Consider the following 13,863-nt stretch of genomic DNA (forward strand, 5'->3'; position numbering starts at 1 on the left):
TTTTATTCATATCTTTCTTTACTTGGTTTGTTTGTCAACTCAGTAGAGTTTGTACAAAGTAAAGCCTGTGTGTGTTTCCAACAGGGCTCGAGTCTTTTTAATATTTCAATATCTGGAATATTAAGTCTGTAGGAGAAAGGAAACAGCTGTTAAAAGTTAAAAACTACGTGAGTCCACGCTCTTGAATGAAGAGATGTTTTATCAACTCAAAGAGATCGGATTCGAGCTGTGAAAACAGGAAGCGTGGCATCGTGAGCCGTGAAGACCTTACGTAGTACTCGGCGTTGAGTCGGGGGAGAGAAGCCGCTCGGTAGTGGCCCTCCAGGCTGGGATATCCCTCCGAGTCGGAGAGGTCCTCCACCTGCTTCAGCTCCACCAACTCCTGCAGGAGGAGGAGGAGGAGGAGGAGGAGAGGAGGAGAAGAGGAGGAATCATGAGCCGTCTCCACAGACAGTACGATTACAGCCTGTATTCTCTTGGTGTTTCTGTACCTGAGGTCTGGTGTAATACGGAACATCCTCCGACTGACCCCTCTGCAGCTTCCTCAGACCTCTGGGCCTCGGCGCCGCCTGAGAAACGTCCCCGGACTGCGAGTGTTTGATGCCGCTCCGCTGGTTTAATCTGGAATCAAACATTCAGATGCTCTGACTCAGACATGGACTCCGTTGTGTTTCGCTGTTGAATCAGTTTCACTAAAGAGATTCTAGACGGGCTTGTTTTCTCAGCCCCTCAGGCCAACTCCGCAGTAAGAGCTGCGTTTCCATGGCAACAATCGATGACGCCTGCTGACCGCTGGCATAAGATAAACAGAGAAACGCGGCTCAGCAACGATTCTGTGGCGTGAGCGACGAGAAAAGAAGCAGGAGAATCATCATCATCATCATCATCATCATCTACATTTGAGCCTGGATAAGATGAGGAACAACAACAACAACAACAACAACAACAACAGTCCTTCATCATGTTTTACTGTATGTCCCTCACATTGCGTCCCTGTTTATCGACGTGGCGGACGTGGCGGTGGTGATGGCGGTAATGGGCGGGGCCTCTGGCGTCCGTTCCGGCTCAGGCTGGGGAGGGAGGGGCTGTTTGGGGCTGCAGATCCGAGGTTCTACTTCCTGTATGTGAGTGAGCGGCAGCACAGGACGGAACAACGTCCCCATTTTACTCTGCAGGACAAAGAGACGCAGAAACCATCTCGTCAGAACCGAAATCCACGTTTTTGAGTGTATATCGATTTGCTGTGGAGCCGCTGTACCTGAGCGCCTCCTGCAGGATGCTGCTGCTGCTGCAGTCTCTTGGCTCGGTTCTGTTTGTAGTAGTCGAAGATCATGAAAGCGGCGTAAACTTTCCCCACCGTCAGCTCGTTGTCTGAGGGAAGAGGACAGAGGACAGTTCCCTCATCAGGGCAGTAGGTGGCACCAGATGAGCAGCAGAGTACAGCACAGCACAGAAGAAGATGAATGTGCAGGGTCAGTGTGGGGGGGGCGACTCAATCAAGTGTTTAATCTCGATTAACACATTTTTTGTTTTAAGTTCGTGTTAGAAACTTAAATTACTGCACGATCATCAAGACAAATGAAGATAATTAGTGGCCCTTTCTGTTTTAATTAGACACAATAAATAATACTATAAAATCATCTCACTACACATGAAGAAACGTTTAGTGCTCGATAACATAACAAGGAAAATCACAGAAAAAGTCCAAAGTGATTAAAGGCTTCTAAAAGTGTTTTTTTATTAATTAAACTATATTTAATCTTCCACGAGTGCCAGTGTGGTATCTTTATTTACACCAGCTTCAAATACTACTTGTTTCAAGGACATAGGATATACAATACACAACAATTTAAACTTTAATCTTTCTTGAAGCAATTTTGCACTGGAATCAGGCTGCAGATTTTTGAATTTGTTAAAAAAAGAAACACAATATTTAAGAAATCAAGAGATGTGAGAGAAACAGGAAACAGGAAACTGTGGCTCACACTTGTGCGGCGTCACCAGCACGTCGACGGTCTTCTGCGACAGGTTCGGCCAAACCCGGTTCAGCTCCCTCTTCAGGTCAGCGTCGCACAAACGCTGCGCCAGGACCCCTGAGGAGGCACCCACACATCACTGTCATATCAAATATGCACCACAGCGACCGACCCCCCCCCCCCCCCCCCCCCCCAGTGGTGTTCACATTAACATCAGAGCCGTCAGCGCGGCCCCGAGGGACGCTGGGTGATTTCTGTAGTTTTAGTGTCTCACCAGATGCCAGCTTGATCTCCAGGGCTGTGCGGATCAGGGCCATGAGCGTGGAGGTGAAGTGAACCGTGTTGTCATCGGCGATGGGCATGTTCATCCTCACCAGGCGCTGCGAGGAAGAGGAGCGGAGCGGGAACAAGTTAGCTCCGGCTCAGTGAAACTCGAAATATCATGAAATCAAACAATTCTGGTTCACAAACAAGTGGATAAATCTAAAGAATAACATAATACCGCGACAATGCATATTTTTTTATTTTATTTATGTCAGTGGTTATGTGAATCAAGTGGAATAAAAACACTAGAGCTTTAAATAATGATTATTATCATCATCAACTCATCCGTTGGTTATTTTTCTAATTGGCTCATTAATTGTTTCGTCTATAAATATCAGAAAATGGTGAAAGATCCTCATCACAGGAGATAAAATAGAGAAAAGCATCAAATCTTTCATATACGACTTCATATACTCATCAGTTATTTTTTAATTGATTTGCCAATTAACTGTTTCACTGCAGCTTCTGTGACCATTAGAGTTTCTTTATAGTCTCTGTTTAAAGCTAAGATGAATGTGTGTGTGTGTGTGTGTGTGTGTGTGTGTGTGTGTGTTTGTGTTTGTGTGTGTGTGTGTGTGTGTGTGTGTGTGTGTGTGTGTGCTGTTGCAAATCCGATTAACTTGTGATGCATGCAGCAGCAGTGTGTGCTTTGCTCTGCGGACATGTTAAGCTGTTGTCGCTGCTGTAGCACATCCCTGATATATATATATAGATATATATATATATATATAGATATATATATATATATATATATATATATATTGCAGAAAATATACAGTTAATCAGTTAACTGTTAAATTTGACAACAATTTAGTTGAAGGATTCATATTTTAAGTCATATATCAAACAAAAATAATCATCTTCTGCAGGTTTTAGTGTCTCTGATTTGAGCATCTGCTGCTTTTTTCTGTTTTGTATCATTTTAAATTCAACATGTTTTATTTGTATTGTTCGACGGCTAAAACAAGTCATTTAAAAATGTGTCTATGTGCTGAATTTTCACTATAATCTCACATTTAACAGATATAACGTTTTTTTTGTTAATAAAGAGTTAATTGCCTTGACAATGCTGCAGAAACACAAACCAGGCAGCACAGAGGCTCAGTTATAACGAATCAATCAGCTCATTTTACAGTATTTGTGAAAAGCAGAAAGTATAAATCCATGACATGCGGGATGACCGGATCGATGCAGCGAAGCAGTGAGTCACACATGCACGACTGAGTTAGTGCAGCACATTCACAGTGAGGCTGCAGGAAAGCAAAGAGATGTGCTGGATATAGAGCTCAAAGAAAAACAGAGACGAGAAAGAAGAGTAGGTTTCACTCGGATGGAGAGATGAGAGAAAGAGGAGGAGTTTGTGTCTTTAACTGGGAAACATCTGAGAAACACAGGACACACGTTTACAGACAAAACATGCAGACACACGGTGAAGTTACAGGAAGGAGGAGAGAAGACGGAAATCCCCAGACGAGGTGAAAGAAAGGATTCAGACGCTCTGAGGACAGAAGAGACAACTAGAGGCTAACGGGGGATAATTGCGATGTGCTCGTTAGGGAAGCAGGTTAACGAGCAGCAGAACCGTGGGAGGAGGAGAGGAAAAACGGGGAATGGAGGGAGGGGGGGGGGGGGAATGCCAGTCTTGCCCTCAAGTGCACTGCTGCTCTCTCTCTCTCTCTGTGTGTGTTTGTTCATGTCTGTCTCTGTCGATTCACGAAAAAAAACAAGAGTTATATTTGGAGACGCCACCTCGTCAGGGCCAGACATTTCTAACCGGGGCGAGGGCAGGGCCGCTTTTAACCGTGATTCATCCCGACAGCTGTGCACGCACTGGATCCACTCGCATCAAGTGGGCCTGCTAAGAGGTGAGCAGCCGGCACAGGGACGACCTGAGGACGATCCAACTGTTCACTTCACTCCCACTGCACTGCCACTCTCTCAAATTATAAACCTGTGCCGGCTTCTTTTTTAGGTATTATTAGTGTCTCCTGTCCCTGAAGCAGATTAGCTGAATGCACCACGAACCCTAGCAGAGCAGGAAAAGGCCACAGAGCTTCACACACGTGAAAATGAAAGACGACACAACAGCAGGGAAGAAGACACCGACTGTGACACACTGACAGAAGCCTGAAGATGTTTGACAGGTGGAAGCACCAGGAGGAAGAGGAGGAGGAGGAGGAAGAGGAGGAAGGAGTGATTCTACCTTATAGGCGACTCGGGACGGACATTTCTTTCCCAAACCTAGTGGAGGGGACATGTCGCGGAGCATCTTGTACATGTCGCAGAAAGTCATGCGTCCGCTTCCCGGGGGGAAAGGATGAGTGTGAGGCCACGGATGGAGGGATGGAGATTAAAAAGGAGGAGAAGGGGGGAAGAGTTGAAGCAAAAAAAGAGGGAGACACAGAAATCCTTGTTAATAAGATTTCCGGGAAATGAGGATCTGAAATGCCATCCCGGCTGGATTTACAGATTCAGGAGCGGATCTGAGGAAGAGGAGGAGGAGGAGGAGGAGGATGCTCCGGAGGATTCCCTGTACAGAGATGTCACATGGGAATGAAGAGTGTGTTTCATGTTGAAGGAAAACTCCACCGAAAGTCTCAAGAGTCACACTCCTCACCTGTGGGCTCGAAAAGTTGCTCGAACAAGTTAGTCGCTTGGATTCAGCTTTAATTGAAGTTACTGCAACGGCAACGGATCCAAACGTCCATAAAAACCACTCAAATGACTCAAACATATCGATCTTATTTTATGAATTCATTACTTTGTCCTGTGGTTATTCATGTTAAACTATAGAGAACAACCAATTGTTGGGACATCTTCTGGAGTTCATGTCCAAAGATGTCGTGTTTTGTGGAGAGAAACGTTCGACTAGTCCGACAAGAAACAGTGTACGGCGAACGGGAGGCGGAGTCTAAGTCCAGATTTCCACCGTCTACGGCAGGAAGCCCCCAAAGAAACCGAGAGATTGTCAGAAATATCCACAGCTCGATCAATAAAGTAGATTATTCTGCAGGAAATGTTTAAAAAGTTTCCCATAAATCCTCTGACTACAGCTTTCATCCGTCTACGAGAAGCAGCAGCAACTTTTCAGACGCACCTTCCAACAGGAGGCGAGAGCTTCTGGTGGAGTTTCCCTCAGTTTCATGCTAAGAGACATCGGCAGTAACCGACGTGGAAACAAAGCTCACAATGCTCTCACACGTCTTACACCCCCCCCCCCCCCCCCCACATGCAGAGATCCAACGTGATGCCGTTTGCTGGAGCCTGACTTGCGGCCTTGTTTCCTGCGCTCGCCGTGGTTACCTGCCGGCTGGTTAGTGGAGGATCGATGCAGGTTTGTATGCATGTGCGGCCGGGTCGTTCTCCGGCACCGCAAAAGGGAGGGGGGGGGGGGAGAGAGTCAGACATTCGCAGCCCCTTTGAAAACAAAGGGGACTGCGTGGGGGTGCAAACCTTATAGGCCACCCTGTTCGGGCACTTCTTCCCCAGACCCAGAGGAGGAGAGATAAAACGCAACAATTTGTACATATCCTGATAGCAAGTCCTCCCGCTGAAAGAGACGAGACACGTCACACGGGTTAGTTCAGAAGACATCGACAATCAGGGACAATCAGGGACACGTCAACACGTCGCTGCACAAAGACAACGAACATCTCTTGAATTTCACTTTTGGAATTTGCTGTTGCTCATTTCGAATATTGAAATATTTCATTTTCAGATCATTCTCTGTGTAAAACCACCAGCTCTACTGCAGCGGTGGTACATTTACTCTGTTATTTACTTAAAGGTTCAATGTGTAGGATTTAGTGACATCTAGTGGTGATATCTATATTTTCTGTGGCTCAGGAACAAGAGAGGGTCGTCCACAAACGGTCGGTGGTTTGATCCCCAGCACCTAAAAAACTGTATTGTGTGCGTGAACAGGTGAAAAGTGACTTGTAACGTAAAAAACACTTTGATTAGAACGGGAAAGTGTTGAGTGATTATAATATAAGTAAGCATTTATTTAATATACACTTAATATACATTTTGTCAGTAGTCAGGTCAGGAAAGTGCTTGTGTTATATAATAATGAGATCTCGTACCACGCAGCCGGGTCGTACTCCGCCCACACACGGATGAACTCGTCGAGGTGATGCGGCCCCAGGATCGAGGCGTCCCTGGTTAGGTACTCGAAGTTGTCCATGATGACGGCGACAAAGAGGTTCAACATCTGGACAATGAAAACACACACGTTTGAGAAATAAACGATATATAATTATACATACAGATATAAGTCTGAGCCTCTGTTTCCACACTGACCAGGAAGGAGCAGAGGAAGATGAAGGAGACGAAGTAGAAGTAGGCGAAGTCGCTGCCACACTCCTTCCCCACAGTTCCTGAGAGTCTATCACACGGCCGGTTACTGAGACACGACAACATGATCTCATGCCACGCCTCGCCCGTCGCACTCCTGAAGGACACACACACAGCGAACGCACACGTTGACTTTGCAGAGGAAGCAGCGGCGAGCGTTATCAGTACTCGTCAGTAGTAGAAGCATCAGGAAGATGGAAGCAGGTTCACCTGAAGAGAAGCGTCAGCGCCTGGAAAAATGTCTGGAAGTTGTTGTGGTGATCGATGGCGGTGTCTTCATTCAGCTCGATGTTTCCAAACACCTGCGACGACACGAGAAAGAAGATGATCACATCAAGGTTCCTGCATGCGAGGCCCAGCTGCTCGTGTCCCAACTCACCTGCATTCCGATGATGGCGTAGATGAAGAAGAGCATGGCGATGAGGAGGCAGACGTACGGCAGAGCCTGAAGACAAACACGACAATACAGCGTCAACGCGTTCAGAGCACAAACACTAATTTATACACACACACACACACACTTAAAGCATTAGACACACACAAAACCCTTTGAGCACTTTGTCTAACGTTTGATCTCCACACACACACACACACACACACAGACACACACACACATACGATTAAAGCTGCAGGGTCGATTCTTTTAACCAGCTATTTATATCTGAGCGAGGAGGAGGTGAACGTTTGCTGTAATTAAATGGCCACCTTTTTAACACTCTGCAGCTACAGTCCATCCTCGTTGGGTTTAAAAGCTCTCACCACTGACATTAAAGCCGCTGTAAATTCCCTCGGCCGCGGTCGGGGCGCCGCGCGTTTAGCTCGGCTCGTCTCGGGGGGATTTAGAGAGCGAGGCGGCGCAGGGTGTGAAGAATCCCAACCGCTGTCTGCCGGGAGCTGGCTCGGTTTGATTTGAGCGGCAACACAGGGATTGTGCAAGCGTGTCCCGGCCTGCTGCTGTTCCTCTGTTCGGATTCTGAGCCACGTCCACGTGTTCAGCTTTAAATCAACCTGAACAACTCTTAATCTCTTTCTGTGCAACACACACGTCCTTACCAACACTCACCCACTAACACGTTTTAGACACGTATCTGTGTGTGTGTGTTCACCTTGAAGGACTGAACGAAGGTCCACAGCAGGATGCGGATGGTGTAGCCCTGTCGCAGCAGCTTGATGAGACGAGCGGCTCGGAACAGTCGCAGGAAACTCAGGTTGATCATCTTGTCCTGTGAGAGGAAACCGAGACACTGTGAGTGGTGGCAGCGTCAGGAGGAGGAATACATTTGCCACCACAACTCAGGTAAAGTCAGGAAAAGGCTCTGAGATAAAAGTCTCAGTAAAATTTGACTTTGTGCAACAGCAAGTTAGCATAAAGGCTAATTTGTGTGATTTTATAATTAAATATAAACTTGTTCAGCACATTTAACACATTCTGAATTCAATAATGTTAATTTAGCAAAAGGTTAAAGTTAAATAAATGTAAGAGTTCATTCTTACATTCAGATACATTCATTTAAATTAATAAATACATTGATAATAATAACAATGTGCTTTAGACAGCGATTTTAAATCAAAGGCAGCGAATGACAGATAAAATCTATTCCTGTGCATTGAAGCACGAAATAAAACTGTAGAAACGAGGCGTGAATCATTGTTAAGGTTATTTTTAATAACCAACTTTAATATCGCCTCCTATTCAACTGAGATCGTTGCTAAAGAAACACATTTCAAACTGTCTCCTGTTAGCTTCACGTCACGTTGAGGTTTCAGTAGAACAACACACGCACACACTGACGCAGGCAAGAAAGTGACAAATATCAGCGGCCGTCAAAGAAAAGCCACTTACCGTCTGCAGGTGTCATGTGACAGAGCGAGGGGCACCAGGAAACACACAGCAGAGCCACAGAGAAATCAAAAACAGGAAGAGAGCGAGAGAAGAGACAGAAGAAGAAGACGAATGATCACATGAAGAGAGCGAGAACGACACAGAAAGCTACAGCTCTCAGTCCTCCAATCGAAGGCTTGTGTTTCCTCCAGCTGAGATTCAACAGGAGAAAGTGTAACGGCTGAAATGTTCCTCCTGTTCTCCTGCGTCTGTCTTTCATCCTCATGTCCGAGTTCAGGTTCCAGGTTCGTTTTAAGAGACAGATTTTTTAACGACTTTCATGTTTCTGCTCTTAGTTTTCTTGGCTGAGCTTCGGATTCGAGGACTGAGAGTGTGAGAGCACAGCAAAGCAGCACATTAAACATCCAGGTTCTGTTCAGATACGTATTTAAACATAAAAGGAAACAGCTTCAATAAAAACAACTACATGGAAATAATAACTGAGGAATTCAAGTCAAATAACTTGCAAACTATTCAATCAATTTAACGTCTTCTTATAAAACAGAGCGTTGAAAATAAATATTACTTGACAAACTAATGAAAACTAGAACAATAGAGCTCATATCTCCACCAAGGCCCAGCAGCCTCCTCATGAATCCACATTTAAATTCCCTGGATCCAGATTTTTATTCATATCTGCTCCAAATTATTATATTACATGAGCTTAATGTCATTTCTTGCCATGTTAAATAAAGTAAGACATAATGGATCCACTCGTTTATTCAAGTCCACTCCTGAATGTAATGGGTTCTTCCTCGGGTCACGTCCCACCCCTTCAAAGATTTAATGGGAATTGGTTTGGTAGTTTTGCGATTTATGAAAGTAAATTCAAAACCTCCTCATGTTCATGTATAAGTTCTGCAGTGGGTCTCTTCACTTACCTTCACCTCTGTGACCAGGATGTCTGTGATGCTCCCGAGCACGGTCACAAAGTCGAACACGTTCCACGCTGCTTTCAGGTAGTTCTGCAAAACAAAGACCAAGCAGGGAGATTAGACCGGACACAGAGAGATCATCCAAAATCTGTGTTTTCATTTATATCCATGAATGATTCCAAAGAAAATCAGTGAAAATGTCAAAGATGAAAATTAAAAAGATAAATCCTGGATCCACGTCAACATTTAACGGGTTCTTTCCCATCTTTCCACCAAGTTTTGCGGAAATCCGTTAAATACCTTTTGCATAATCCTGCTGACAAACGGACGGAGAGGAATGAAAACACTAAACCTCGACATCCTCCGGGACACGATATCTACATGTGCATATATTCAACACACAGCGGAGCAGCCTGCAGCCTGGATGCTCTCGGACTGGTCAGTCATCCAGGTCCTGGGGGGGGGGGGGGGGGGGGGCCGGGGGCTGGTGCCAGGCCCCTGCAGCACATGAGAGCCCCCCCCGCCCGGGCTCAGCAGCCAAACAGGTGGAGGTAAGTGGTGTGTGAGAAAAGCTATTTAATAAATGGGCCTCGTAAATGGAACGGAGCCAGTGATGAAATGCCTCGCCGGAGGCCAGATGGCCCGCGATGGGAGATTTATTCTCTCTGTGCACTCCTCCGCTCATCCCCAGTTTTTATTTGCTACTTCATCCTCCTCTTTCCTGAATAAATGTTTCACCTTTAATTACCATTTTTAACATTATAGCCCACTCTGATATTGTTGTAACGTAATAAGAAATAAAAGCTAAATCCTTCAAGAAACAGCTGTTCAAGATTAACTGTGTGTGGCATATAACAAAAAAAGAAATCTTATATCTTTAAACGTACAATATGAAACTTTGGCCACCAGGGGTCTCTCAATCAAGTTGTTGTGAAGCGGCGAGGGTGAAATTCACGTTAACGGATGAGGTCACGTATTAAAAGTTGTATTCACGTTACACAGCAAACGTCGAGCGACCGATACGAACAGAGGAAGGTGTTTTTCCTTTGTCGTATTTTGAAGTTATAGCAGAGACGACCAAAAACGTGTCGTCATTAAAGGGCGACAAAATGAAACGTCCCATTTCTCTGGGTTTGGAGTTTGAAGCATTGTTTTATATCTTTAACTTTAACACAGCTGCATCAGTTTGACGACGTCGCCTTCGCTCTGATTTCTCCGGCTGCCTCGAAAGAGAGCATTTCCTTCGTGTGTGCAAGCGGAAACACAACGGGGATTAATTAACAGCACCCGGTCCTCACAGCTCACCAGAGGGCCGAAGGCAATGATCTTGAGGATGCACTCCAGGGTGAAGAGCGCCGTGAAGAGGATGTTTAAGTACTTCAGCATCGACTCGTACAGGTCTGGAGCTCCGTAGAACTGAGGACAACGGGAAGAAGCACAGATTATAAACACCAGGTTCAAAGATATGGAGAACGCTGAGCTGAGCTGGGGATCGAACCGAAGACCTTCTGTTAATGGGACCTTCCTCTTTACGGCTCCACTCTGCCTGATTTAAAACAAATCATCCAGAGTTTACGGACATAATGTGAATTTGACTGAATATATTGCGATATAATGAAAGTGTTTTCATGTGCAGAGCTGCTCCATGGTTTCATTTCCTCAGAGGGTTCCTGAGAAAATGAAGCTGCCAACACACGAGCGCTTCCCTGTGATGCTGAGCCGGGTGTCGGTGCTGTTTGGTTTTTTTAATTGTTGACAACGTCTCAAGGCCAGACCACAGCTTCACATCATTAAGTGGCTCCGATTCTCGGAAACAGTTTCTGCAGTGAGTTGTGTCACGACGGGGGAAGTAAATATTATATCACAGAGCCAACACATTTTAATTCAGAGCTTCTTCTGAACTGAGATTCTCCGGAGGCGCTGCACCTGAGAACACAAAGGTCCGAGTCAGAGGCTCCGGACAATCTCCAGCTAGTCTCCCAGTACAAACTTACTGGGAGACGATTTCCCTGACGTGCTGCCGTGTGAAAAACAAACTCAAGACAAAGACATTTTCCAGAGTTCCCGTCTGAAATCAGCCTCTGAGAGGATCAGGATCACTGGGAGGAGGAATCACTGACCTTCATCATCAGCACGACCGTGTTGAGGGCGATTAAAGTCATGATGGCGTACTCGAACGGCGGCGACACCACAAACTTCCACATCTTGTACTGGAAGGACAGCTTGTTCGCTGGCATGTACCTCGTCAGCGGTTTGGCGTTGATGGCGAAGTCGATACAAGCTCGCTGTTTTTTTCGGTGGAGAAAAACAAAAAAAGAGGTTTGTGTGTGAATCCTCTCTGATTTCGGGAGCTTCACACCTTTTATCACACGAGTGCTGGGAGTGAAGTTTCACAACAGGAGAAGGCAGCTGGCGAGTCACGAGAGGATCGACCCAACATTTTTGTAAAAATCAAAAGAAGAGATGCTCTTTAATCAGCGGCCAATTCTTCACAGAGAGAAAACAGACGGATTTTAACCAAAGTCCCTGTGAAGTGAGGATGAAGAGGAGACGATCCCCCCCCCCACACAGCTTCTGCTTCAGACTTTATTCTGTTTGAGGGAATTGTCCGTCACGTTAGATGTAGTTTGGATCGGACTTGTGTTTTGATTTCTAACAGATAAAACCGGACGCTCCCCACCTCGTTCTTCTCCAGGCTGCACTCCGACATGGCCTTGTCTCCCTGCTCCTGGAACGTGATGATGATCAGAGCCACGAAGATGTTGACGAAGAAGAAGGGGAAGACCACGAAGTAGACCACGTAGAAGATGGACGTCTCCATGCGGAAGCCCGGGCTGGGGCCCTGGTCCTCGTAGGTGGCGTCCACGGAGTGTTTCAGGACCCTGACAGGAAGGAGAAAGGGATTCAAACACAACCAGACATGACATAATACACTGATGCTTTAAATATCTGTAGAGTCGACGACTCCAGGTTTAAAGTCACTCAACCTTTAGTTTGTCAAACATTTACAAAGTTTTTTATACTTATTACAGATGTCAGGTTAGTTAGTTACCATGTTTTCATCCAAGAGAGAATCACAACTGTTCCTGGTTCTCGACTTTTCAAAGTAAAGTGCCTTGAGATAATTAGTTTTTAAAGTGCGCAGCTGAGTCAGAGCTGCCCACATCGTGTCCACACTCACATGGGCCAGCCTTCTCCGGTGGAGACGGTGAAGAGCGTCAGGAAGGCCCAGAGAACGTTGTCGTAGTGGAACTCGTACTTCTTCCACTCTCGGGGCTGAGCTGCCACGCCATCCCGGCCATAGTCCAGAAACTGACCCCTGAGGGACAGAGGGACAGTGTCAGGGGCACATGAGACAAACTATAGTTAGATTCATTCAGGTATTGACAAGTGAACGGAGGACGGACCTGCAGTCTTTCTCCAGACCCTTGGACTCGTCGGTGCAGTAGAAGAACTTTCCCTTGAAGAGCTGCACGGCGATGACTGCGAAGATGAACATGAAGAGCATGTAGACGATGAGGATGTTCAGGACGTTCTTCAGGGAGTTCACGACACAGTCGAACACGGCCTGAAAAACACACACACACACACACACACACACACACACACACACACACACACACACACACACACACACACACACACACACACACACACACACACACACACAGATCAGTACACGTTCATCTGCCGGTAGTTTTGAGGAGACTCACATTCACTTCATTTCCAGGAGGCAGCGGTTCTTCGAAAAAAGAAATTAAAGCCATTATTCATTTTAATTTCAGGTGAAAACTGAGGGAAATAAAAAAATGCATAATGAAAAAAAAACCTGACTGGAGATTTTATTAAAAAAACTGACACCTGCAGCAACAAAAGACCCGGTTTTCATTTTGTTTGTGACAGAAAGTTAATTCTGAGGAATCAGTTTGCTGAAAACTTCCTGAAATCACCTGTGGCTTAATTTATCCATCCATTATTTCATTATTATCGTTTAACCACAGCGGCTCTCTCTCTCTCTCTCTCTCAGAGACGAAGCTCTTTGTCCATCTCTGCTGACACATATGCAATCTAACCAATTAATACGCCGACTGGTGATTGAGTCAGAGCGAAGCACGGAGCGCAGTTCCCCCCCCGATCCTCTACCAGCCTGTCCGTCAAACTCCTCTGTCCACGTCTCCGGGAGGAGTCGGGGACGAGCGTGCGTCCGTCCGTCAGCTCTGATCCGTCCCCGTCCTCTCGCTCCCATTACTCCAATCAGATCTTTCATCTTCTGTCGGGGTCATTACGTTCGGATGATCGGGCGCCGTCCCGCACCAGAGGGAAGCTGTCACGTCAGCGTCGGAGGAAACGGTTTGACGCCTTGACGAGAACAGCAGCTTTTCATTATTACTGACTTTTCACATCACAGAGCTTTTATCCTGCTTGAGGATCCGAAAAACTTCCATTCGCA

At 46.0% G+C, this 13,863-nt stretch overlaps 1 protein-coding gene across 1 annotated transcript in view; it reads right to left on the reverse strand.

The window, feature by feature from the left end:
* The window catches only part of cacna1bb (calcium channel, voltage-dependent, N type, alpha 1B subunit, b), a 95,177-nt gene that overhangs the window by 7,245 nt on the left and 74,069 nt on the right, over positions 1-13,863 (reverse strand). The window contains 19 exon segments of the mRNA XM_034603245.1: positions 272-382; positions 492-621; positions 985-1,169; positions 1,259-1,371; positions 1,986-2,093; positions 2,251-2,356; positions 4,504-4,600; positions 6,386-6,513; positions 6,603-6,753; positions 6,867-6,958; positions 7,036-7,101; positions 7,763-7,879; positions 8,500-8,502; positions 9,420-9,503; positions 10,719-10,829; positions 11,534-11,698; positions 12,094-12,295; positions 12,595-12,732; positions 12,821-12,981. Coding sequence (XP_034459136.1) covers positions 272-382; positions 492-621; positions 985-1,169; positions 1,259-1,371; positions 1,986-2,093; positions 2,251-2,356; positions 4,504-4,600; positions 6,386-6,513; positions 6,603-6,753; positions 6,867-6,958; positions 7,036-7,101; positions 7,763-7,879; positions 8,500-8,502; positions 9,420-9,503; positions 10,719-10,829; positions 11,534-11,698; positions 12,094-12,295; positions 12,595-12,732; positions 12,821-12,981 — 2,268 coding nt within the window.

Source organism: Hippoglossus hippoglossus, chromosome 12, assembly GCF_009819705.1.
Source record: "Hippoglossus hippoglossus isolate fHipHip1 chromosome 12, fHipHip1.pri, whole genome shotgun sequence".
Classification (NCBI taxonomy): Eukaryota; Metazoa; Chordata; class Actinopteri; order Pleuronectiformes; family Pleuronectidae; genus Hippoglossus; species Hippoglossus hippoglossus.